A 27,435-nucleotide genomic window follows, 5' to 3' on the forward strand; every position below is an offset into this window, starting at 1 on the left:
GAAGCATCAGTATGTGCAAAGGGGGGTTAGTCATGTAAACCACAGAGACCCTAATCCACACTACAGGCCTGAAAGCATAAAATTGTAGAAACCTTCTAAATTGCATCGGATTACCATTATCCTCCTAGCCCGGGGGGGCCCAGTGGATGTTTGCCAGTGGCAGTGGAGTCCAATACAGTTTCCACGCCATCCGACTTCTTCTCTGCCAGAATATTCTGGCACTTCAACTAAAATCTGCAACCAAGAGGCACATATATAGCAGATGAAGGTGCAGACATGAAGAAAGCCTTTCAAATCCAGCAGTTGTCACGTTTCACGAGTCATACAGTGAGATGAAGGTTACCTCCTCTCATTAAACCGCATTCACAAACATGCCTTCTCACAATACTGCAATCTGAGGAAGGCATCCCAGAAGTCATTTTACTGGGAACATGAGATAACTAACTCTGAGTTCATTCAGACCTCAGGGACGTTTGGCTCTGATAGAAAAATCTGAGCTCACGCCGCTGTCTTCTTTGTTTCCTCTTACTCTTTGTCTTCTCTTGATAATTCTGTAGTGGAAAGCTGGAAAAGTATCTGAATTATCCAACACACATTCACTCACTCTCATGTCACAAAGAAACAATGAATGAATGAATGACAGCTGTTGTTCACAAAATGTTTGAAAGTAATATTTCAATTTATCTTTAAGGTATGGTTCAATATTTTCCAGCACAAAGTCTGAGACAAATTACGTATAATTCTAAAATATACTTGTATTTTACACATTAACAAGACTAAGTGTCATGCTGGTACTTAGCCTTGGCTGTGTTTTTATTTATTTAACATTAGCACACTAAAATGATCGCACTGACAATGCAAACATGCTAATGTTTAGTAGGTATAATGTTCACCATGCTCACCAAATTAGTTTAATATGTTAGCATGCTAACATTTGCTAATTAGCACTCAATACAAAGTACATTCTGATGGAACTGGGTTTGAGCTTTCATTGAAGAAAACTCCATAAGAACTTTGATAATACTGTGGCTGTTGTCTGTCATTGAAGCTAAATCTCAGGGTTTTGTAGCAAGTCATAAATATCTTCTTCTTAAACCACCCGATGATGGCAGTAGATGAAAAGTCAGAATAGGTAAAATTTTGTGATTATTTCACAAACTGCCATGAGAATGGTTTGGATGGACAGACATACCGACAGACTCACACTGCCTTCACTGCCTGCATGTAATATTCATCATAATTCACATACGGACAAAAGCACTTTTGTAACAAATGTTTTATTGGTCAGTTTAAAAAGCTTGACAACACACTGGTGATCTACAGGGATACCACAGTACACAGTCACACAGAGATGAGAGATAAAAACAGTAACACACACAAACACTACACACATGCACTGACGCACACACACACACACACACACTCAAAACACACACACACACACACCAACATGATGGGATATTAACAAATTTTCTGCCTTATATCTTTTCCAGTCTTTTATCAAACACACAAACCATTGTGGTTTCAAGGTCAGGAATAACCAGAAGATACATTCAATAATCTGCTGTACAATAATGTCATAGTTCCATTTACTTTCCATTGCCTAAAAATACAATACTCGCGCCCCCCCCCAGATCCATTTTTCATTTCATATATCTGATCACATTTTTTAAAAAATTGCAAAGATGTCTATATACACAGAGGCGGGGTGAAGGGAATCACAAAAAATAAAGATTAAATCATTAAAATAAAATAAAAAAGAAAAATACAAATACTTTGTGAAAAGGCAGATGGCAAGCCTTGACGCTTTCCCTTTCGTCTTCAGTTTTTCTGTAAGATACCATGGCAACAGATTGATGGTTTGCAAAGACAGGAAATCGGAGAAGAAAAAGGAGATCAGCTTCTGTCTACATGAGGTTCTGGAAAGAGAACACACAGAACAGAGGGTAATGGGCCAAGTGCAAAGGACTGTACTGAGAGTGTCATTTAATACAGGTTAGCTCCAGAAACTGATTTTGTCTTAGTTTTCTTATTCATATGCACATACTGAGCAAACCTTTTTGCTACTGCTTTAATTTACAGGTCTGTAAATTCCAATTTATTTCCAAATAATTACCCAAGAAGTTTCCTAGAAACCCCCCCTCACATAATTTGGTTCTAATTACAGGTAAAATAGAGAGTGTTGGCAGTTATTTCTAGCTCAGACTTTCAGGCCTTCATTCAGAGGATAGCACCAGTAGATGAAAAACGTGCCAACAAACAAACATACAAGTAAGCATACGTGAAGAATACAGTTTCCAGTAATAAATGTGAGTAAAATGATTCATTGGGGCTTAAACGGAACAATTTCTTTCATCAAAATTCAACTGAAAGTCAATAATAAACTCAACATAACTCCTCAACCTGATTACAGTAACAGTCTTGCAGGTTTGTTCTGTTATTACTACCAAACTAAATTTGTCTCTCAAGAAAACTTTCAAATAATGATTAGGAAATAATGGACTTGTAAAATAAAGCATTACCAGATTTCTGATAAAAATCCTCAGATGAATACATGACACAAACATAAATGTAGTATTTCCATCATGTTTTCCACATCGTTTTTGTTCATTTGAGGTTTTGACTTGTTCTCTTTTAACTACATCATCCCTTTGTGTCCTCGTCTTCTGAAATGGTTTAATGGTACCGGACTGGAGAATTATCCCCACCAGCTCTTTTGTCTCAATGAACCAACTCCTAATATTCATATTACAGTAGTGGATGGAAATGTGCATTAATTTGCATTTTCCTTTGATGATTTTCTGGAAAATCCGTTAAAATTTTGAGCTACATTTGGATGGAAACTTTGCTTATGTAATGGTTCTGCAATGTCTTGTTACTTATCAGCGGACATATGCAGTATGCTGAAACTGATACGCATTGAGTAAAAAATGTCTGATAATATTGTCTGTGGCAAAATATAGGTCAGGCCCTAATGCAGTACTGCAGTAATCCTGCTTTCCCGCGTAGCTGAGATTATAAATCAATTTTCTAAATGTAAAAAATTGACTTTTTAAGAGTACTTTCAAAATCAACTTATGCTTTTGTGTAACTAACCCTGCACACTAATCTCAGCTGTATTTATACCAGGTAAAGCGACAAATATTATCTCAAAACAAGGTGCCAAACCACCATTTCAAAATGAGCTTTTAAAGTGATACTGGACGTACTGAGTATATTTGCAAAGTTTCTCTTGACATTTTGATCCTTTTTTTTCCTCAGCTGTGAAAGCATTACATCATTAGCCTCCCTGAATCCAATGCCATTACAGTTTCTTCCTCCATTCACTGAGCAAACATTTTACCATACAGGAACTGAGTTCAATTTTCAACATAGATTTTGGAAGGAGTACTTAATGATTTATTTCATCTTTATATATTAAAGTATGCATGCTTTTTTTTAAAACACCACCCTTATTCCTGCGCATACTTTATTTTTACACACAAGAAAAGTTGGAGAAAGTTTTTAACAGAACCAAATAATTTTTAATTTCCCTATTTTGTATCAGGAGATTCATTTTAGAGACAGCTGGAAACTTGTCCTTTTCTTGAATGACTGTGTTAGAGAACCACTTTCAGCCCTTGTGCAAAAGCTACTGGAAACTTCTGCCATTTACAGTCTCAAGGAACTTGACAAGAAGCACAAACTGCCCTCAGCTTACTGTTGAACTGTGTGCAGTTCAACACTATGCAGACCACACTGTCTGTTCCTACTGTATGTCTAGAGTCTAGACATACCTCATCTCTCCTGCGGCCAGCAGTGGAGGGTCGCGGAAAGACTCCTCCACCCAGGGACCCGTAGCCTGACATCTGGACCTTGGGCAGGAAGCTGGACTGTCCATATGGGATTACATTCTCATCTGCAGATGACAAACAAATCACTCAAAGTTACAGCTGTGTTTATATAGGTTAAATCCCAAGAGATGGAGTAGACTGAAAATAGACCCCCTGCTACTAAAAGCAGAGCTACTACTATGGGATAATACATGTTCATACAGTGGTGGCAGTTGGTTCTTTCTAAGCTCAAAGGGATTTGTATGAAGCATCACAATAATATTAATACACATGTATTTCAGATCCAGCTGTTGAAGCAAGATGGCCTGTGTTGTTGGGAGAGAAACTGTTCTTTTTTCACAGATTATCTGTTGAGTCTGCTGTCAGATACGCAATGATGCTACAGAGGTGATCACATATCGTGCTTACCTTCTGATAACCACTTTGCAGGTCCTCTCCTTTGGGGTGAGAAATGTTCTCCTCTCTTCGAAAGAGTAGGCGAGTGGCTGCCCTCTTTTCTTTCACCGTCTGTTCGGCTGCGGCTCAAAACATCCGCCAAGAGCTGCAGGGAGTCGTCTGTAGGGGGAGGGGCTGGTGGAGGGGGGAGTTCTGCATATGATTGATCATTGATGATTAATAAACCACAGAGAGAAATACTACTTTAAAATAATCCTTTGACAGTTTGGAGAATATGCTTTTAAGACTTTCTTGTTGCAAGTTACATGAGAAGATTGATTCCACTCTCACACTCTGTGTTAAATATGAAGCTACAACCCGCAGCTGGTTAGTTTAGTTTAGCATAAACACTGGAAACAAGGGGAAGCAGCTAGCCTGGTTCTGAAAAAGAGTCTGATGATGAACAGTAATGTTCCTCTTTCTTTTTTTTCTCACCATGAAAACAAAGTTAGATGTGTTACAATGTGTCATACCTGCTTGGCTGTGTAGCTCCCGCTTGAGTTGTCCTTCCTTGGGCGTTTTCTTCTTACTCCTGGATCTGTGTGCCTGGGCTGCGGGGCTGGACTCGGCAGCTGGAGCTGGAGATTGCCCTGACAAGAAAGCACACTGATGTCATCCTCAGGACACTTGGAGGAAACTAAGGAACAGTGAGCTGCACTTTGAATAAATGCAACATGATTTTCGTGTACAAATACTTTCTGTTAGGTAACATCATAGACTAAATTATACATGACACTGCGTGGTTGTGCGCTGCCTCTTGGGAAGTCATTTCTAAAGATGTGAGGCATTAAACTGAATTCAAACGGACCTTTTCCGAGGCTTTCCCCCTTGAAATCGTCTCCCCACTGGCTGGTGTGGTGCACCTCAGTGGCATCCCGGGCCTTGGTGTTGGTAAACAGATCTGGGTTGGAGCTTGAGTGGTGACGGGCCAAGAGGTCAAAGTGCTGTAGCCGCGGACTGTCGCTGGGCTTCTGTGTGTCTCGCTGGGGAGAAGCCATCAATGTTGCTGCGTAGGACAGATCATCTGGTTTGGAGGGCAGACTAGAGAGTTCCTCCTTGGAAGTGTCCATCAGGTAGGTTCTGGCAGGCAGCGGAGGACACCAGTCGTCATCCTCCTCCTCAGAACTAAAGGACGGACCATAAGTAACAGTAGCATTAGCGTGTGTCTCTGAAGGAAACCCTGAACATGTGAAACCTACTTATACAAATATCTGCAAAACCACAACTTGGTTAAACTTATTACACCAAAAATAGCCTGAAAACTTTCTCATTGAAAAACAAGCCTAAGAGTCTACAGCCATGGTAACAGTACTTCAGCCCAGCTGAAGAGAGTTTTTTGTACCACAACCGTTTCAGTGTTATTTAGGCTTAAAATTCTTACATAAATTAGGGCGTGGTTACGTTGAGTGACAGCTCCATAGACAGGCACTGGCAGTTAGCTCTTTACTAAAGCATCAGCTGGGCTAGGCGACTACATCCAGACCTCCAGCAGTTGACTGAAGCTGCAGTGTCCGTGTTTATTTGCCAGTGTTCGGATAGGTTTTTGTGACAAAATGGCTTGTTGTAGCGTAGACTGTACTAACCGACCGTCGAAGGAGTCTGTGTTGCAGTTTTTTCGGTAAGTAAATTCCTCACTATTTTACCTGGATGTTTGCACTAATTAGCATATTTTGCTGCTGGCTTATGACTTAATTGCCGATTCACTGTCGCTGCTGATACAGATAGAGGACCGGAGCAGCTAATGTTAGGAACGCTGTTTTGGTGTGTTCCGTGCTCTCAGAGTCCGTTTATTGCGGAAATACTAGGCTACAATTTTATTTCGTCTCATTTTTCTGTTTAAAAAGTCCAAAAGACATTGCATGGACAGTCAGTAAGCGACTGTTGTTTGTGTGCTGCTGTAACTGTAAGTGGATAGTGGATGGAGGCAGCGGTGACAGCCGGTAAATATTGTTAAATATTGCTCCGAGCTAAGTGGGCGGGTTCTCGGCCGACTGACCCGTAGAGTAACCGCCTCTCCGCCAAATATGGTAAACTCCCACTAAAATCCAAGATGGCGCAGCTCAAATGCCCATGATTTGGTCACGGGTGCTACGTCCATGTCTTATACAGTCTATGAAATCGCCCCAGGCGCTCTCATAGACTTACCTGTTATTTTTTTTTTTTCAAAATGTAGACCTTGCAATGCATTTCTATGGGCCCCGGAAGGGCAACGTGCTTTCGTCATACGCACTGATGAAGTCACGTGCTTCTCTGGTGCGCGCAGCGTTTACGCATCGCGCGCATAGTATCGCGTTCACGTTCACGAGCAACATGGCTAGCATTGCAGCTTAACGGAGCAGCACCATCGTGTCATTGCGGGAATTACCATTCTGTCGTAGGAGCAATCAAGATAAATTGGCTATAAAATAATTAGGACCACCCAGACAAAATTTAAATATCAAGCAGGTGTCTTCAAAGGCGGGGAAAACCTACAGCCGCGGATTTTCACGGAGCTAGTATGAGCGGAAAACGCAGCTAGCAGGGTGCGAAGTAGCTAACGCGCTGTTCTGCTACCCCTGCCTTCTGATTCACCGGGATGGAAACAGAGACACCGCCTGGACAACCACGGGTGTCACCGACATGCACCGTCTCTCGGAGAAAATGAGAAAACATGAAACATCGAAGACGCATACGGACAGCTGCCTGAAACTTTGGTCTTTTGGAAGAGTTAACATAGCCACACAGTTGGATGAGAGCTACATGATAGCTGTGTGTCGTCACAACGATGAGGTGAGTAAGAACCGCCATTTTCTTGGCCGCGTTGTTGCCTGTGTCAAATTCTGTGCCGTGTTTGAGTTGGCCTTGTGAGGCAATGATGAAATCGAGGGGTCCAGCAACCCCGGGATTTTTCGTGGACTGGTCAACTTAGTGGAGTCGCTAGACGAGGAGTTTGAGGAGCACTTAAAAACGGCCTTGTTATTGCAGTCTCTAAATGTTGAATTGTGGATAGTTGTATTGATTGCACATTGCCTGCTGAATATCACTGTATATACTGAATATGCTCTGTGATGATTTGGTTTTAGTATAATTTGATTCGATTTTCAATGTGGCATCATTCTCTTAAGTGTGGTGCCATGGTTACTGTGATGATGACTGTAAATAGTAGGTTATGCCAACATTGATGTCATTCATCGAAACAGCTGCTACACCTAAAATAAAATGTTGTCAGATGAAGAGTGGGGTTGTTGTGATAAATTGCAAAGCAGGTCTTTTTTCACTTTCAGAGGCATAAATGAGGGCAAACTAGTAGATGACAGTGTATCTGTTGATGGCCACAGTGAAAGTGTTTCATCAAGAAATTAACTATGAACTTGATGTAGCTATACAAAAATATTGTACATGTCTGATTCTGCTAGTGGTTGAACGGGAAAGGTGACCAGGAAAACAAAATTATACAATGCAATGTAACATTGTAAAGTGACTTTGGTTATTTTACCCATGGCTAAGGTCAGGTTAGATTTGTCTGGAGCCGCCACTGATCTTAATCCAAAATATTGGACAAATTAAAATTTTGACCTGATAATGGTGACCACCAAATTGGTCTAAGGGGGACGTGAATGTGTGTACCAATGTACCAATGAATGTGTGTTCTATGGCATGGCAGGTGGTGGACAGACAAATCAAAACTGCCATCTATTGAGACATACATATCTATATCTATATACATGTACATATACATGTACATAAATAAAGAAAGAATTCTTTGAAAAATAATATAAGAAAAAGGGAACCAGTATGGAGTTACAGAGAACAAGAACCACCTCTGCACTTTCAGTTGTCACTTCTGTGCTGTCAGGGCTAATTTAATGATGGACGTGTCATAGAAAATAGAAAAGTACTAATCCAGACTGTCAGATGGTGGCTAATGTCATTACAAAAGACATGAACAACCCTCCAATCCCACCCTGTTATGTCCACAATCTAATCTGTCAGAACTAGTTAGAGGAGACGCTCCCCTCCATAACCCCCAAGCGCAATCAACTTGCTGCCTGCAGACACAACTGTTGTTAATTCGAAAACTCACCAGACTCCAAACTTCACTCAAGTTTTGTTTGACAGCCTTTGTTGAGTTACAGGGCAGGTTTGATATCCATCTCCCTTAACTCTCTCTGTCATGTAGGTGAAGTCAGGGGCCTTGATGCTAATAATAAACTGACTGAATGAATATTAGGCAGTACAAAAAGCAATTGTTCTCGGAGGAGGAGAAGAGGGGCCTTGATGTAGAACTAGAAAAATACTTCAGACTGTAACGATGAGCCTCACCTGTGTTGCTCCTGTTCTGTCTTTGTATGACCCTTGTCTTTGTTGGAAGGAAGAGGAAGCGACAAAACATCCACCCAAGTGAGAGGAGCTGACTTGGACGAGGACCCAGTAGACCTCTGCTTTACCAGTTTATCTATAAAGACAAAATACAGTGTGTCATATAGTGTGCGAGGTATAATCATTGTGTATTTATTGTCTCCTCTCTGACCCTGAGCTTGAAACCAGTGGCTGTCTTAGATGATAAATGCACTCAATTTAAAAAATACTTTTAAAACCCTTCTCCACCCTGCTTTGCCTAGTAAAATAGAGTAAAATAGAAACACTTTTTCATCTTCAAGAGCACCTTAAGGTTGCCTAATATAACTGCATGTGAAACTGGTTGAGCGCTTAGTCTGCCTCTTTTATGTCACTATTTACTGTAGATTTCTGTCCAAATGTTGAACAAATTTTGAGGCAAGGCAAGTTTATTAGATTAGCACCTGCAACAAGCAAAAAGACAATTCAAAGTGCTTTACATAAGACAAAAAAAGGTACTGAGACAAGATTGCAAAGACACAACTAATGCCATGCAAATATTCTCAACAACATATATTATATAACCAGAGAAACCTCAATAACTCTTCTGTAACTTTTACATTATGGCATTTCATTACATCCTAAGAGCAGCTGAAAGTTCTGATATCTTTGCATTTGCTGCGTCTTATCCATTTTATTTGCCATAGTTTTTTTTCTGTTTTATTGTATTTATTTTTTACATTTATTTTAAAATCTTTTTAAATTGGTTTTATAATTACTACTTTGTGTCTTGTGTGCATTAGTCTCTGGTTGTTTTAATGTTTACATTTGAACAGTCTTATTAGCTTGTCAGTCATATGACAGCTCACTGAATTGCATTGTAAAAATCTCTTTCCATCGCTTTCAAAATGCCACCTTTGTCACCTTCATCATTTACATGTTTCTGCAAATTTCAAGCATTCAGGGTTTGTCTTAGGTGAACATTTTAAATGTGAGTGCTTTACTTGTTCTGTGTCTTCTGCTTTTATCTTGTAGATTTGTAATTTGAAATGCTGGGGATTGTGGTGTCTTAGTGTGAAATATTTATTGTACTTGTATTTTATTTTGAAACTGATAAAAAGGGAGGAGGGTGGTGGGAGGAAGCATACTTGCTGTGTATATTAATGCATACATCTAACAATGCTGATGCAAGTTTTGCACTATTGCTTTTTATATTCTTGGAGTAGCAATATTTGAAATTGCACCATGGCCATAAAATGTTTGGCACCCAGGCATAAAATCTGTGTGTCAATATGCATCAAATGTAAGTTCAGTCATCAGTAAAACCATTGTTTTAAATAATTGTACAAGGTATACTGAACTGCAGATAACCATGGCAGTAATACTCATATTTCATGCTACATTACACAATAACTCCCTGATGAAAAGAAATGACTTAGCACTTGAACAAAAAAGGAGAAACAGTTTCCTTTTTTTCTTTGTAAATTTGCCCTTATATAAGAAATGAAATGTTATTACACAGTCCACCTGTATCAGATGAGGGGAATCACTTCAGTTCCCTGTTTTATGAAAATAATTGTATTATAGAGGCAGGAAACCCTCACCGTTGCTTTTCTTGGTATACTGGAGCTTGGCATATTCAGACCCAGACTGACCAGACTGGATGGTCCACTGGTCCAGGTCCTGCTCTAGACCCACAAGTCCAGAGTTGGACAGTACTGGATTGCTGCTGTATGGGTCTGGACCCTGGGTGTAGGACGTGCTGGAGTAGGTGTCATAGTACGCCAGCAGGTCGTCCTCAGCAGCTGTGTTGATGGTGCTGTAGATGGGACTGTCGTTGGACGCTGTGCTGCGTTTCTCTGACTGGTTCGGGTAGTTGACGATGCCAACTGCTGAACAGCGAAACACAGTGTTACATTAAAGATGATCATCTATTCAGAAATCTAAAATCTGCTATTTCACCAGTAGCTCAAGCCAGGGGGTCAGGGAGCTCTTACTGTTGTAATATCTGTCTGAGTCCAGTTTGCCAGAGCAGCAGTTGACTGAGTCTTTGCTGTTATGAGTGAGGTTCGGAGTGGGCCATGAGTCGGCTAGCCAGGGGTAGTTACCCATGTTTGATCCCAGCAAGCCAGGCCTGGAAAGAGGGGTGAGATTTTATCAATAGTTTTTTTTACGTAAAAGACACAGCAGCAAGTATTATCGGAATCAGATCATAACGTTCAGCTTACCCTCCATTTATGATTCCAGATCCTTCACTGTGAGCAAAGCCAACTGGAAGAAGAAAAAGATTCCAGTTATTCAAGTTATAAATCGCGTTTTACAGAAGAAAAGATAAAACTTTTGTCTCAAGATTGTTTTCCAAAGATTCACTGGAAGATAAAAAAAAATTTTTTGAACTGAACTATGCTCCATTCCAAATAAACAGTTTATCCCACACAGGGGTTTAAGAGTGCAGATTTTAATCAATATTCCACAATATGCCTGCAATACATAAAAATGCAGATGTCATTTGATGAATTGCTGGAGCTATTTCTTGCTTCTAGTGCTGTATCTGGAGATCTATACCATTTAAATTAACAAGATGATAATAGAATCCATACTAAAATGTGACATAGAACAATCTTTAGTCATTAGTATGGCAGCATTAGTCACTGTGAAATATTTATGGGGAAATCTAATTTGATATGTTTTTCTTAAGGCCTTGGGCTGTCCATCGAGTATTTATGACCATGAACAAATATCTCTCAAAGTCAGAAAACAACTGATGTGTTTACGTGCTTATGTGCCAAAGGGCATATTCTAAAATAAACTGTATGTAGTGGTTACTGTTTACATATGCTTCAGTGTGTTTTCACTGATTTCCTTTATTCTGTGAAAACCGCCCACTGGGGATAAATACATTTTAATTGACCGAATATGTGATGAAAGTGCAGGCACTGCCTTGCAAAATACAAACTAAAATTGAAAACATTCATCACAGCTGGAGCTATCCCCAGAAAATAAAAATAAAATTTGATGGGTTTTTTTTTTGTAACTTCTCTCTTTCATGAACAAAAGATATATAATGAATAATATATGACAGAGTTTGTCTGAAGGTGTCTGTTAATGACACTGTGAAAATCAAAAAGCAGTGAAGATCCTTCTGGGTCATGTCATTTTAACCTTTTCTACTTTTTGCAGTTTGTTCTTTAAAGAGTAATCTAACATCAGTGACATAAAGTCACTGATCATCTCAAAAAATAAAAAAAGTCACATTTCAGAAATTCAACTTTAGTGGAACTGTCCATTTAATGCTTTGAACAGCCGTCACCTGTCATGATACCAATCAAAGCTTCTCTTCCCACAAACCTGCAGGTGTGTATGCGAAGGATGTGGTATAGTGTCCCAGCTGTTTCCTCCTGCGGTGGCGACAGTACAGCCAGCCACTGAAGCCCATCAGCACCAACCACGCAGCCACGCCCAGTCCCGCGATGAAGGCCGGCTGGCGGACGACACTTGTGATCTGCTCTGATATGCTGAGATTACCACCTTTCTTCCCAGGCGTTGACGTCTTGTCCAGAGGGACAGCTGAAAGGAAAAAACAGGCAAGTCATTGCAGACTCATGATTGAAAAGCAAAGCCGATAGCTGTTGGTATCTTTATTGTTAAGAAAAAACACACCTTTGTATGTGTTTTTATGCCATCCTATGTGTTTTAGATGCTGTAACAACAATCTAGTAACAATTTAAAGGAACAGTTCATCATTTTTGGTAAATAAACATTTACTTTCTTGCTGAAAGTTAGATGAGAATATTATAACTTTCACATCTCTGAAATAAATAGTTGCCAGATAGCTTAAGCTTAGCCTGTCCAAAGACATCTAGATCTGAATAAGATGAAGACCCGCTGAGCACAGCAGGATGCAAAATGGAAAGTTCATTCATTTTCTGTGGGGCAAGCACGAATGGCTTCACGAGGCATTATAGGAATACCTGCTGATGTGGGACTGACCAGCAGTGCTAGGCCAGTGAGTTCTGTCTTTACCTGATACACATCTGTGGATAGAAGGATTTGTGGCTCATTGTTGTATTTTTCTGGGATCCCTCTCGCCTGAGTGCTGTTTAGCACAACATATATTGTTGTAGAAAGTGCATGCTACTAATTTACACGATGTTTGCTACTCCCTAGCTTGTGAGCGTTGCCATGCCCGCAGCGACAAGCAAGAAGTGGCGGAGGCGATGTCGTATGATTTATTTGCTTCCAGCGGGTCTTCACAGTAAAGCTCCCAAAGCAACAATAATTAATTAACTAATTAACAACATTATATCTTGTCTGTTTAATCCAGGCAGACACCAAAGTGTAAAATCAGAGACACTTAAATGAAGGAAGTAACAATTTAAAGCAAATGGTTGTAGAGTTAGATTTGGTAGAAAAGGCTTTGCTGTTTGAGGGAGCTCAGAATGAGTAGAAGGAGCGATGTGGATTCTGCTGAGAGCTAATCCCCCAAAACATGAACATTAATCTTAGTTAAACTGACAACACAAAAGATCACATAAGGAGGAGGTCGGGGGCGGCGTCAGGAGCTGCTGCGGCAAATGGTGCTGGCATGAGCGTGATCGTCAGAGCCACAGTGAGAAAGTGTCAGGTTATAATATCTGCAACGTATACCTGAATGAGTATGATTAGCTGCACAGCTGTGAATGAACCCATCACTGTAAAGCATACTGCAAAGCGCTGGAGCTAATCAGGCAATACAAGCACAACCTCCGAGCTCTGCCTGAACTGTGCTCCCTCTGTGGTTTTTACGGGGAGTTGTACTGGACTTTTTCCTGTCTTGTTTTATTGCCTTTGGACAAAGCCAGACTTGCTGTTTCCCTGTGTTTCCAGTCTTGTTTCCAGACTGGCTGTTCGCTGCATCTTTACTGTATAGACATGAGAGTGGAATCAATCTTTGCACCTTACCCTCAGCAAGAAAACAAATAAGGCCATTTCCCAAAATGTTTTATATTATAAATGAAGTAGAAGATAAAACTCAAAACACACCTCCTCTGGACAACTACTTGTCTTAACAACTGGCTGTGTAACTTTATTTTGAAATGATAAAAGCAGAAAAATGGAGGCTAGAGGTCCTGCTCATCTAGCCCGTCCCTTAAATGTTATCTATTATCATATCCAAAGAAATAATAATAATCTTTAAAATACAGTTTTAACAAACTTCTCTGATTCACTGTGAATTCACACATTTTTACGTTTCAGCACTCGAAAACATCAGCGCTGACGACACCTCAGTTGTAAAGTCATTCACACAACACAGTCAGCGTTCACATACAGATGCCACCTGTGGTAAACTGAGTCGGCAGATCCTGCCATATTTCTCTATCTGTAGTAGATGTAACAGTTTGAGTGACTCACTGAGAAGCAGGCTGACAGGCGGGCTCTGAGCGCCCACACCCAGGCTGGTGACAGCAGCTACCGCGACCGAGTAGTGGACGTCAGGCAGCAGGCCCGTCAGCAGGATGGACAGAACCGCTCCGTCCACCGTTCGGTTTATCTGGTTCTCCTGATCCACGCCGCTGCCCAGACACCAGACCTGATTGACACCAGACGTGAATTTTAAAACATGAAAACACGTAAGACAGACAGGGTGCTTTTCATTTTTTGGCACTGAAGCTTTATCTTGTGGCACAAGTTGGAGAATGACAGCAAAGATACAGCAGAGATCAAAGAGAACCGGATGTCAATGTCAGCTAAAAGTCAGATTTAAAATCCTGAGATATTTGCCGTTAGGCATCACAGTTTAGGTGTTGGATCTGTTACTCTCCTGTGAATGTTCACGCATGTTGGATTTATCTTTTATATAACCCTGCAGTGCAAGGAATAGTCTGATTTTTTAAGTAAAAGCAACAACATAATGTAATAACACTCTAGCATAGGTCCTGCTTTTAATCTTCCGCACAGCACTTGAGTGCGTATACTTGTGTTGTACTGTATTGCATTATAACAGTCGGACAACAGGGGTCATTGAGTCAGAAAACTGTCTCGGTAATGTCAGTTATGCGTTAGTACCAAATGAAAAAGTAAATAAGTTACACAGTCTCACATTGCAAAGTGTACGAAAGGTTTCAAAATCAAAGTACTCATGAAGAATGTTAGTAGTATTTTAATGTTAAGCTAATTGATGAGCTAATTTTAACTGCCCTGTTATATATGATCCGATAATTTAATCTAAAGTAATAACATGAGCATAATATTTCTTTTGTAGTTTTGTAGCGGGGAGGCTAACACTAAATTTAATAGTAAGTGAGAGAAGGGTGAAAAAGTAGAATCTTTCCATTTAAAATGAGAAGAAAGAAGAAAAAAGTAGCATGAAATGCAAATACTCAAGCAAGTACCTCACTACTTAAGTATAGTTCCTGAGTAAATGTACTCTTCTTTCCACCTGTGGTATAATTTGCACCATCTACACTGAGTGAACTTGTATCTTGAAATACATTGCTACAGACTTAAACATTAAATTTTTCACATTTAAGCCTTGCACAAAATATTGTGTGCAGTTCTCATGATCCATGTCTTTGGCTGACGAGCCGCTGATCATGACTTTCAACATGCAGACACAGATTGGGAAGAATAAATCGAAACAATAGAACTGTGTGTTCCATTTCAGTGTTTTTTTTCTTCCTGAGAATAGCAGCCTGATGATTAGTAATCAGTGTTGTGCTCATGCTAAGAGACCGATAATCAGAACTGAGTGTTTTTTTTTTTTTTTCACAGAGCAAACAGATGACAGGGACAGTCAGTGTTCAGCCGAGAATCTGATGACAAAATTCAGTCTCTTTCGGGCACAGCAATACATGTACTGGCAGAGGATAAGAGGCAATGAGTAATTACTAATTGTCCATTAAAATCAGTGTTTTTCATAAGTATCAAAACAACAAATTTGAACAACAGAGTAATGACAGAATAAAAATACAAACATCATGGATTAAAAAAACAATTTGTTCCATGTTTACTTTATCAGTCTCCAGCTGTGTCACTGGTTTTAAAGGAAGAAACAAACATCCGAGAGGAAAACAAACAGTCAGGTGTAGTCTCAGGAGTCAGATGGAGTCATGTGCTGATAGCTGTAGTCTCACCTTGTACTCTCGGATGATGCCACACTGAATATTATGAGGAGGCGGCTCCCAGGACACACTGATAGAGGAGCTGTTGGTGAGCTGCACCACTGATACAGCCTGTGGAGGAGCACTTAAAACTGGAGACAGAGAGAAGAGGAGAGATGATATGAGGACTATTACTAATTGATATCAGCGTTATGATAATGTTCTGTTTTACAGGCCAATAACTTTCGAATATTTTCGAAGAAGTTTCCTGGATGAATGATGGGATCTTGTACTAATTTTTAGAGAAAATGGAAATTAACTTGAAAGAAAAGTTTCATTTGAACCAAGATAAATATTAATTCCGTTCTCATTTATTATTGGAAACGTTATTCTCCACCTGAATTTTTGCTTGTTCTGCTGATCTGGCCTTCACTGACTAAAGGGCTCTCTAAGTTATGCTAGCCAGTGGATTAATCTGAAGTATACTAATTGAATTTTGTCTTTACATTACATACCAAATTGCGTAGTTCTTTTCAGGAAACGTTTTGGAAATGAATAGGAAGTCATTTGGAAATTATGGATCCCTAAAATTAAGTGTCGTTAGTGTGTTAAGCGTTACCCACTTTTATTTCCTTTATTCTCAAAATCTTTTGGTCTATTTTTTTTTTTATTATTATTAATTTAACTTACAAACAAAAAAAGATCTAATGTTAGGACTGACATTATTAATCATTGAAAGGAATAGTTTGCTTATCCCATCTATTTGTTGCCAGTCAGGCTGAAAACTTGAAACCCTTTTTTCCTCTTTTCAACCTCAGCTTTCTGTGCTTTAGATAGAGTACTTTATTCCCAAAGGGAAAATGGAAGTACAGTTCTGAGATATTGACAAAGTAACTGATAAGCATTTCTTACCTTCCTCAGGGGTACGCAGCAGAACCATGAGACTGTCATGTCCCTGTAGCTCATTGAAGTAAGGGCGTATCTTGATTTCATACTCCGTGTTGCTGTGCAGATCTGCTAAGATGGTACTGTGGTCAGACGTGGACTCCACATCCTGGACCATCCAGGAGTTGCCGATAGTCCGGTAAAACACGCGGTAACCCTGAACATATCGAGACTGACGGGCGACCTGATAAATACAGAAATACGTTTCACATTTACGTCGGTAATCAAAGGCGGAACGAGATGTGTTTGTACTTGAAGTTAATCTGTTTGTGTCAAGACATGTATGGAGGAGTTTTTGAAGTTAATGTTTGGGGATTAGCGTGTCCTCCACACACTGCAAGCTGACTTTGAAAAGTAGACTTTTTCATCAGCCAAGTATTCAACTCACAGTCCAAGAAATCCTGGCGCTGGTGGGAGAGAGAACCACAGGCTTCTGAAGGTAGACAGACACCTCTCCTAACTCTCTCTGCACCTGTCTGTGGTCCACACCCTGTTCTGTAGGACTCCCATCTGAAACAACAAAGAATTCTATTCAGTCCGGGCCCATAAAACAGCTGAATAGAAACTATTCAGCAAAAAAAAAAAAGAAAGGAAAAGCTTTTTGATGAAGTTCAACATTGCTCAGGGCACAAGAGCATCACACTGAGAAAGCAATAAGTTTTGAGACTGCACATGCAAAGCAAGTTTTTCTAAACCATTAGCTTTGCCTCAGCCCTACATCCAGTATCTCTAATTTCTTTCTTTAAAAATAGAAACAGAAAACCAGATTTTACATCATATAATACAGATGAAAAGGATGATTTCTGCTTGTATAACTCACCTTGCGTCCTGACAGGCTCAGAGATCGGGCTGGGGTCACTGAGGCCGTAAGAGTTGACGGCTCGGACAATAAAGAGATAAACAGTGTTGGGGAAGAGTCCGACAACCGTGTGCCTCTCCTGCTTCACGTGGTCCGCCACCGTTTGCCAGGTGCTGCCCACTGATTGGCTGCAGGAAAAAAGTGACATTTTGTCTTAAGAAACAAGTCTATAAATTTCATTATCTCCAAATATCAGTCGCTTTCCTTTCTATTTTAACGAGTGAATTTGATCTTAATTATTAAAGGATTTTGGGAAGGTCCGATGATGGTGTCGCACTTGAAGGTCAAGAACTTTATCCGGAGGGTGTTTGCTGCCTTTAAAAGTACGCTGATTATCAGACATACAGTTGGCAGGCAGTCTATAGTGTTGTCTCACCAGGCAAATGTGATGCCCTCTGTGTGAACATTTTTTCACTCGTGTTATCTTGAAAGCACAGCTTCATTATCATGTAATTTTGAGATAACAAGGTAATGGGTTTGATCACAACTCTTGGCCCACTGCTGATAAACTGACAGCACAGACGGATGAAAGTGGAGCAGGCAATGTCAGGGAGAGAGATCTGAATTTTACATACTGGATAAGACAAAGACAATGTGGCACAACAATGGTAGTCACCTTTCTTAAGTCATGAAAACATTTTTTTAAAAAAACCTTATGGTTATGAGAAAGCAAAATATAATATCAAGTTAAGATGGGAAATTAGTTAAGGTTAAGGGCTGGAACTAAAGATTATTTTCACCAGTAAGTTAAGTTTTGTTTTCATCAGTCCAATCCTTAGCTTAGCTTAGCATCAAGAGTGCAAGCAGAGGGAAACAGCTAGCCTGGCTCTCTCCAAAAGTCACCAAAATCTGCCTACCAGCATCTTTAATGCTCACTAATTAAGGCGTTGTTTGTCATCTCCACTGTGCAGCTTCACATTTAACAGCGAGATATCGATTTTCTCATTGTATTCTTGGCAAGAAAGCGAATCAAAATGTAAATGTAAACAACTCCTTTAAAGAACCAGGGCAGTGTCAGAAATGCAAGGCGACCTAAATACAGTCTAAAAACACTGCCATGCCTCTTAGGAGCCACAATTGAATGAACGAATGAATAAATCTATCGCTTGATATCCACGATGATTCTGTGTATCCAATAACACACGGTCAGTCTCAGCTTGCGGACACAACAATGACAAGTTTTATTCCTTCCTTTTATTGCTCCAGGTTATGACAACAGCTTCTGAATGAGCCCAGTGAGGAAACAACAGCCTGATGCTGTGCAGGAGCGGATACTATCAAACAGCATGAGCACAATTTAACATTTTCCTCAAAGCCGTGGAGGAGAAAATGGTGAGGTAATTACAACAACAGGCCACAGTGTTTTCCTATCATCAATGTTTTCTCCTCCGCAACCTCTCTCACCAAATGTACTCTGGAGAAACAGTTTTGCCATTTAAACAGAGTCATCCTGTTTTTTTTTTTTTTAAAAAGCTGCAAATGGCTCCGGAGTGGAAGTCACAGTGGCTGCTTTTGCATAAATCCTCCGTAAAGATTTTTTCCTCAAATTAAAACCAGAGATGTAAGCATTATTATGTACCATATACAAGAAGTGATACCATAATAGAAAAATACTGGTTTGTATTTCTTTCTTTGTTTCTGCTGATGCCCCCAGAACAAAAATTTGCAAGGCATTTGTTGGTGATTGAGCGTGCTACAGTGAGTGGATCTTAATGATCAGCTGCGCATGAAAGTCTGCCACGCTGAGCTTTCTGTCCACACAGAACTGACTGGACTTTTGTGTGCATTTGTGTCTGTACACTTGGTCTGTACCCTCTCTCATGCTTCTGTAACGAGTGAACTCTCCAACTGTGCTGGCATCCCCTCCTTCCGTTGCCCCAGGACAGGACAGAGCTGCCAAGCTGACCACTGCAGTGATTGTCTCCTCTTTCACTCACTGTCTGTCTCGCTAAAGCCTGTGGTTGGTTGTTAGAGTTGCTATGGCTCTCCTCGGGATGCCACAGCTAAATACTGATGCAGCGAGTGTCACGGTTTCACTTCAGGACGTCACTTAACAGAGCTGTCGCTCCCTCGGGCAGAGATGAGTCATTTCTGAACTCTAATGACTCTAAATGAGGAAGACTTCATTATCTCGGGATAGTTTGAATACTAACAAATAAAACAGAAGCAGACAGAGTGTTGATACAGTTGAAGCAGCTACAGATAGTGAGACCTATCCTACAGATAGTGAAATTCATCTCAAGCAGGAGTAAAATTTTGGTAAACGTTGCATAAATAATACTTAAAAAAAAAAAAAAAAGCAGAGTTTATGTTGCTGATTTTTAGGCTACTGTGCCCAGCAAAGTAGAAAAACAACCAGGCAAACAAATGTAGTGTTTGCATAGATGGAGAGGCATTCCACCAGTTTCACATGAAGAAGAAGATTTACTAGATTTACAATACGAGAACTATGTAGCCGGTAAAAAAATGGTGCCATACAAAGCCAAAATGCAGTAACTATGCACAGTTGGCAGTTTATTGGGTACACCTAGCTAAAACTAATTCAGTCTCATACAACAGTCCTGTAATAAATCCTCCCTTCATGAACGCTCTAATGTTCAGTTAGTGTTTTACAGAGATGTTGATTCAAGTCTATGATCATTTTGGGGGCTTGAAAAATACAGCACTCTAGTTGACTACAGCAGTGGGAATAAGAGCGTGAGTGTCACTGCATACCTGAAAGCTTCGATGATGTAGGAGGTGACAGCGGCTCCACCTTCATGTGGGTTCGACTGCCAGGTGAGGGTGACGGTGTTTTTGGTCACCTCCGTCACTACGGGCTTCTGTGGAGGCCCTGGAAGCTGGATGAACTCAGAGACTCTGGACACTGGAGAAGCTCCGTTTTCTGTCAGAGAAATAGGAAAACACAACTGTTATAACCCAACAATGAACCAATGCTGAAACTCGTATGACTCCTATGAAGAACTTTGGCTACATGAGTGTGTAGTTTCTTGAACACAGGAGGTGTAGTGTGAGACTGATAGAGTGTGAAGTGTAACAGAGAGACAGTGTGTGGAGACTTTTGGTGTGAGTACCTCTGACAGTCAGCATCCCACTCCAGCTCGTCTCCCCTGTGGCGCTGGATACCACGCACATGTACATCCCTGAGTCCGTGTCCTGTCAAACAGCAGACAGCATTTGAAAGCCGTGTTTAATATCTGAGGGACGCTTCGGATTTTTGTAGATGACAGAAAGATCAAGAATGTCTACAGCAAAATCGTTTCCTAGTTAGACTCTCAATTTGTATGTCAGTGTTTGAAAGTAAGCAGGAACATTTACTCTAAGTACTGCTGTACCATGTTGAGATACTCCACTACATTTCAGAGAGTAATGCATGAATGTTTAACCTACTGTTACCACTACTATTATCTGACAGTCATAGCCACAAGTTACTTTACAGATTTAAATGATATATACTGTAGACTACATGTTGAAGGTGATATATACATGTTAACTGGTTAAAACAAGTTTCTGTTGTGAACACTGTATGAACTGTTATGGAGTTTGGACTTGATGTTGTTTGGATTTCTGTTAAAACTCATTGTGGACTGTTTGAGGACTCTTGTTGAGTTTCTTAAGTTTTGTTGGTAGTTTCCTGTTTTGAGTTTTAATTCATGTGGACTTGTTTTGGTCTCTTGAGTTTAGGATTTACATTTCCTGTTTTATTTTGTAAGCCTCCCTAATCTTGTCTTAGTCTACTTCCTGTCTTTGTCTAGTTTCCCTCCTTTTGTGATTGTCTACCCCGCCCTAATTGGTTTCACTTGCTGCCTGCTACCTTGTGTATATAAGTCTCGTTGAACGCTTGTGTCCTTGTCAGTTTGTCTGTGTCTGTACCTGCGTCTGCATCTCTGTCTGTGTCCTAGCACCTGTGTTTGTTCATTTCCTGGATTCTCTTGTTAGTACTCTTTCCTGTGTCCCTGCCCACGCACCTACCTTGATTTGCCTTTTGTTTCCCCCTTTGGACTAGCTCTGATGTTTTGTTCTCCCAAAAGTAAAGACTTTTGAGTTTTGGATCAGAGTGTTTGTTTCTGTAGTTGTCCTCCATTTTGGATGGTCATTTAGATTCTGTTTCCTGGCCCTTGACTTTATCCAGTGATTTTGAGTTTAATAAAAGGGGCTTTTTTTCCATCCTTAATATAAAAATATTAACATTTAGCAGCTTTAAGCAAAGCATCTAAATACTTTTTCAATTACTGCAGTCGGATTTGCCATCATCCTTAAAATTAAATGTAATCCATATAGTATTTCCCCTCAGTAGTCATCACATCAGCCTCAGCAGCTCTAAAAGCTTCACTACTACAAACCACAAGGCACCGCACCACACTCTACCTACCCTCCTGTTTACATTATGAACTGTATACGCCTGCATGCTTCACTGACACTCCTGGTGCTTGCTCCAGCCCTGTTCTGGCTGAGAGCCAGTCAGATGAAACTATCATCAGACCATATGAGATCACCCACTGCAGTGTTGACCTCTGGCTGACAGACAGCTCAGCATGTGGGCAGGTGAACTTCCTTAAATGACTCCAACTACTACTAAAATATTGATGGTGGGTAGGGGCATCAGCAGGGTAAATATTTTTAGTCCCTCACTCGTCATCTCCATTTCCCCTCTTTTTTTTTTCCCTTGTCATCCCCTTGATGCCACACTAATGCATGTCTTCTGTTCCATTGAGCACATTGGCATGGCAGATTTCCCCCGCCTCTGTGGTGCACTGGACCAAATCTTAATGCTCCAAGTTTGCTGAGCACCACTGCCGAGAAACGGGGATGAGAGAGGCAGTGAATAAGCATAGTTCAGTCAGGAGATTTAATTAAAACGCGGTTTGACGATTAATCATCTATCGCTACTCAATTAACAAAAATTATGCTGCTTTTGCTCCGTCCTGCGTGCACTCGCTGACCTGCAGGTGGGGTTATAGCACAAAGGGGCTGGTGACTGCTCCTCCATCAAAGCAGAACACATTAGCATTTACAAACAAGCACCTTCATTAACATTACAATTACACACCGCATGAGCACATAATTGCACTGGAGAGATATGCACAGCCTTCGAGAGATTGGTCTTTGAAACTCAGTCTCACCTTAATTTTACAAACGGAAACTGGATTTATAATGGAAATGAGAAAAAAATATGTAGCCACGCGGGCTGCAGAGAAAGTAAAAGAAGGTCATAGATCAGATAGGAATGTTTACTGTATTCACTGCCGTTTTTTGTAATTTCCATCAATCACACAGCCTGTTTTTCTTCCAGTTTAAACCTTTCAAACTTCATCCTTTTCATGCCCTTTCCAATAAATAACACTCACTTAATCCAAACCCACACACCTTAATGTCTGTGATTTGCAAAGTGCCATTCTCCATCAAGGTCAGTCGAGGTTTATTTCCTTGGAGTTTCTCTCCATCCTTCTCCCATGAAATCTTGACTGAGGGCCCTCCGATTACACGGCAGTGCAGCTGCACGGTCGCACCCCGAGACACGGTCTGATTGGCTGGGCCTTGGCGAATGATCGGCGGTACGCGCCCTGAAGGGCCTAAAGGTTAGATGGGAGAGGAAGCAGAATATTATGTTAGGTGTGTCATCTCTCTTCTGATCAGCTACACGGTGGAAGAAAAGTGGAGAAAAACTTATTTGGAAGGCATACGAGATTCTGAAGTTGCCAGCCATTAGACTGCAAAGGGTGAAAATATTTAGATGCTTAGTAGGCAGAAAACAATAGGCTGCATAAAGAAAAACAAAACGTAAAGAGCTTACATCTGGTGTTTACAAGCTGCCTAAAGAAAGACCATTAAGCCTGAAAATCATTGATCATCCAGCACGGGGTCTCTAACTACGTTCTTTCTTGGTCTTTATGAGCCCTACTGCTGTGCACCTACTAAGTATTTAATTTGTTTTCCCTTCATTAGGTGATGGTACAGAATGAAGGATAAACCAGGTTCAAGTCTCACCTCCCTCCACCTCCAGCAGCGCCTTGGTCAGCACGCTTCCTGCTACACTGATGGCCTGGCAGATGTAGAAACCAGAGTCCTCCGGGTGGACGTCAGTGATGGTCAGCTCTCCGCTCATGGAGACAGAGTAACGACCAGACTGTGACGGCGGCTGGCCGGGGAACAGCAACATCTAAACACACAAACACACACAGCAGAACAGATCGTTGATATGACATCAACAATCAACTTACCAACTGCAATATTTGTTTTTGTTGTCAGTTAATCTGGTGATTATCTTCAGTTATTCAATTAAGTCTATACAATGTCAGAAATAGTAAAAATTTCCTTTTGCAATCTCCAATAGCCCAAAGCGGCATCTTCAAATCTCTTGTTTTGTCCAAAACCCAAAGATATTTAATTTTAAAACAGAAAGAAAAGAAAAACTTAAACAAAAAATAATCCAAACCCTAAAAAGCTAAATTCTCACATTGAGAAGGTCAAAGTTACAAATGTTTGGGGTCTTTATACAATGTCCAAACTGAAACACCTCAACTACTGGATAAACACTGTGTGATGGTTGATTAATTTTCTGGTGATCAACTAATTGATTAATTGCCTAATTGTTATTCATCTGTGAGCCATAATTGTCCGTCCAAAAAAATATTTCGTGCCAATCCATTCGATAGTCGCTGAGAAATTTCAGTCTGGACCTCGAGGTATACAAACACTGGCATGGCAACGAGGCCAGAACTGGAAGAGATAGTTTGTTTTGGTGTTTTTGGGAAGATGTCCATTAACTGACGATTTATTGCTGCCCCATTCTGTTTTTCTGTAAGCAAGGTGGATGTGAACAAGGAGGGGGAGGGATGCACATCAGTCCATCCAGCCATCCATTTCATTCCTCTAAGAGGCTTAGACGTCATTGGAGGGACCAAGGTTATAAGGCTACAGATAATCCCCCCAAATACAGCAAAAAGCTCCACAAACAGCCAAGGAATGCCTCAGCCATGCTGCAGACCGAAGCCTATTCAGAAAATCTGCAGATGAACTTCCTGTTTGCTCTCTGACAAGCTCTTAAAAACATCTGAAGCTGCTCCTCCAACTCAGTGATCCCAGCTGCTGTTGAGCAACAGGGTATTTATAGTTGGGTACAGTGTGGAAGGAGGACAGTGTTTATCTGCAGGTTTGCCCTGAAGACGCACTTCCCACACCTGGTGTACTTCCTGCTATCCCTCTCTTCTTCTCTTCTACTTCGTCAACCCCCCGTCACCGTTATTTTACGCTGCGGTCGCAAAGCAGGAGAAACGTTTCTCGCCGACGCATTACCACAATGCCTTCCAACGCTTTGTCTGTACTCATATCTGTGAGCCAAATGCAAATGTGCTGCACTCTCTTGTTCGTGTCTCGTCCGTTTCACTTGGAAGAATGTGTCTTGAAGAGTGTGGGCAACCCAAAGAAAGGTGTTAGAAAAAGTACGATTAAATCAGACAAAGCCTGCTCATGCTGCGTTGAGTCATTCTCGCCTTCTGAAACCCTGCTTATTGATATGATAAACAATACAGTATTACTCTAACCACAAATAAATAACAACCAAAGGCTTGTTAGGGAGCATATTTACTCGTATGGACTCATCTGATGATTGTTAAAGAGGAATGTACTGTACTGGATGTCTCCAGTGGAAGTGTTTCTGCAGTATTCATCATTACAGGATGTCTTGTTCCCTCCTTCAGCCTCTTACCTGGCTGCCCTCTTTCTGCCAGAAGATGGCAGGTGGAGGGTTTCCTGTGGTGCCACACTGGAAGGTGACGCTCCTCCCTTGGGTGGTGATCTGGTCTCTGGGCTTTGAGGCAATCTGAGGTGGCACTGGAAGAGGAATAGAAGTGTCACCACCCAGTACTTTGCTTTTTGAATTCTGTCTTTGCATTGTGAAAGAAAAACACCTTCAAGTGTTAGAAGAAGTTTTTATTCCCTTTACTGCAGTAAAATTACCAGTACAAGTAAAAGTCCTGCATTTAAAATCCTACTAGTACAGAAGTGTTTTTTTTTTTTGTGAAAGATCATTTTACCTTGGGCCTTGAACAGTTATTCAGATCGAACCATTATTTTTCTGGGCGAGGTCACAAGCTGAAGCAATGCATAGTATTTTTTAAGCTCATCATAATATAAGTTTTTTATGTAAAAATGTACTGTAATATCAAAAGTTCCCAGTAACAACAGCTGTCAGATACATGCAGTGAAGTACAAAACCCAAAATTATGAAATGTAATTGAGTAAAAGCGCTTAGTTACTTCCCACCACTGCTTGACCTGTGTCGATAAAACCCTCATCAGCTCCTAAAATCAAGATTTAGTGGTTCTCTCTTTAACCTTCTGAGCTGTTTGATCTACCACTACACTCCAATCACCCTCTCATCTTTAATTACAGCCATCACCTCTGTATCCTCAGAAAAAAAAACAAATCATCACAGCACACGGCAGCGCCACCCTGATGACATTTAGTCAGTTATCTTGGGAAAGGGCTGGGCAGAGCTGCCAATTTCCAGCTCAGGTCAGATCACTGCCTTATCCACATCATCACATCCTCTGTAGATTTACAGATTTACACTGGCCACTGGCTTTTACCTCCCGTCTGAATAATTGGCTCACACTTCGCGTCAGATGAGGGCCTCCCCCGGTCTGGATTCACGCTCCCCACAAATCGGTGCATACGCACGGGAACACGCACACACAGACGCGCACGAGAGACACACAGACACACATTTGGCTCGAGACACAAGAAAGCTGAGTCATCTGTGTCGTGTCTTAATGTTCTCACTGAGCGCGTGTTCCCAAACACTGAGGATGTCTCACACTTTGATCAGCATCTGAGTGTTCTGATGATGTTTTTGTGAATTTTGTTTACTTTGAGATGCTGTAATGTCTTTAAACACATTTGCTGCGTTGTTGTCCCACACACATGGCATTAGATTGGTCTTGTGTAATCTGTATTTTACAGTCATCTCTTAGTTTGTCTTTGAGGCGCCTCTTTTTGTCTGTACGACCCTTGTTGGGATCGTTATTTATGATTTTATAAAATATGATTTCGGATTGTAGTTTTAATCGTGTGATATATTCTGTGTTGACAGTTAGCTGGTGTGTGAAACAGCTTCATATGAACAAGTCTCACACAGACAATAGTTTTAATGTAGCATAGGATCTTGGATTTCTTTCCCAGGTGGAGACGTTATGATAGAGAATGGTGCCTGAAGTGGGAAGGATTATGATTCTCTGTGGACTCTCTTGTATTTGATTTACTGCTTATCTGCGTTTTTTGGACATTATCTGATCAGATTATTTAACACCGTCCTGTAAGGGGAGCTGCCGACTGTTTGTCTAAGTCACCAAGTGAGTTTATATGGAGGTTAATATTCCCATTTTTTATCTGTTTAAAAGCCCAAACAGAATAGAAACGCTCCATATAAACACCCCAATCAGAATAAACAGGCCCAGACCGACTCAAATCTCAGTCAGTTGCAAACAGGTATTTAATCACGTCATACAATGAAAAAAAAAAAAAAAAAACACAACTACTGAGCGACAAAGCACAGAAATCTGGGCCCCAAAAGATGCTACAATAACTACTACTACTACTATTACTACTACTAGTAGTAAGTAAGGTTCTAGTAAGGTTCATGCCACTAAGTTAATTATTATTTTATTACTTTGTTAACTGGTCAGTAGTGTAAACTGAGGTCAAACCACATCCTTACATCAAGCATAAAGTCAGAGACGTCCAGGGAGTTGTAACTCAAAGCCTTTCAGCAGCATTTTAAACTACCAACGCTGCAAATGAGAGAGGGATTTACACGGTGTCACACTATCCTGACACGCTCCCCTCGACACAACAGATGCGTGTTTGATAGGAGCCCTTAATCCGGTGTACATTAAGTCACTGCGTCTGAGGCCTGCTTAATGCCTGACTGCGGCAACAGGCATGTCGTCAACATGTCAGTAACTAA

General features: G+C 40.8%; 1 protein-coding gene across 1 annotated transcript in view; it reads right to left on the reverse strand.

Moving 5' to 3' along the window:
* Positions 1-1,762: 1,762 nt before the first annotated feature.
* The window catches only part of zgc:77784 (uncharacterized protein LOC402947 homolog), a 46,963-nt gene continuing 21,290 nt past the window's right edge, over positions 1,763-27,435 (reverse strand). Inside the window, exons 7-26 of the mRNA XM_041046163.1 lie at positions 25,177-25,301; positions 23,457-23,628; positions 22,836-23,041; positions 20,543-20,624; positions 20,184-20,352; positions 17,430-17,596; positions 16,998-17,119; positions 16,577-16,793; positions 15,698-15,816; positions 13,977-14,154; positions 11,934-12,152; positions 10,814-10,856; positions 10,583-10,719; positions 10,190-10,477; positions 8,571-8,703; positions 5,077-5,393; positions 4,742-4,858; positions 4,242-4,421; positions 3,777-3,898; positions 1,763-1,919 (exon numbers count right to left, since the gene is read on the reverse strand). Of these exons, the coding sequence (XP_040902097.1) occupies positions 1,908-1,919; positions 3,777-3,898; positions 4,242-4,421; positions 4,742-4,858; positions 5,077-5,393; positions 8,571-8,703; positions 10,190-10,477; positions 10,583-10,719; positions 10,814-10,856; positions 11,934-12,152; positions 13,977-14,154; positions 15,698-15,816; positions 16,577-16,793; positions 16,998-17,119; positions 17,430-17,596; positions 20,184-20,352; positions 20,543-20,624; positions 22,836-23,041; positions 23,457-23,628; positions 25,177-25,301 (3,125 nt within the window). The 3' untranslated portion in view covers positions 1,763-1,907. The remainder of the gene's footprint in view (positions 1,920-3,776; positions 3,899-4,241; positions 4,422-4,741; positions 4,859-5,076; positions 5,394-8,570; positions 8,704-10,189; positions 10,478-10,582; positions 10,720-10,813; positions 10,857-11,933; positions 12,153-13,976; positions 14,155-15,697; positions 15,817-16,576; positions 16,794-16,997; positions 17,120-17,429; positions 17,597-20,183; positions 20,353-20,542; positions 20,625-22,835; positions 23,042-23,456; positions 23,629-25,176; positions 25,302-27,435) is intronic.

The sequence above is a fragment of the Toxotes jaculatrix genome, chromosome 9 (genome assembly GCF_017976425.1).
Source record: "Toxotes jaculatrix isolate fToxJac2 chromosome 9, fToxJac2.pri, whole genome shotgun sequence".
NCBI classification, from domain to species: domain Eukaryota; kingdom Metazoa; phylum Chordata; class Actinopteri; family Toxotidae; genus Toxotes; species Toxotes jaculatrix.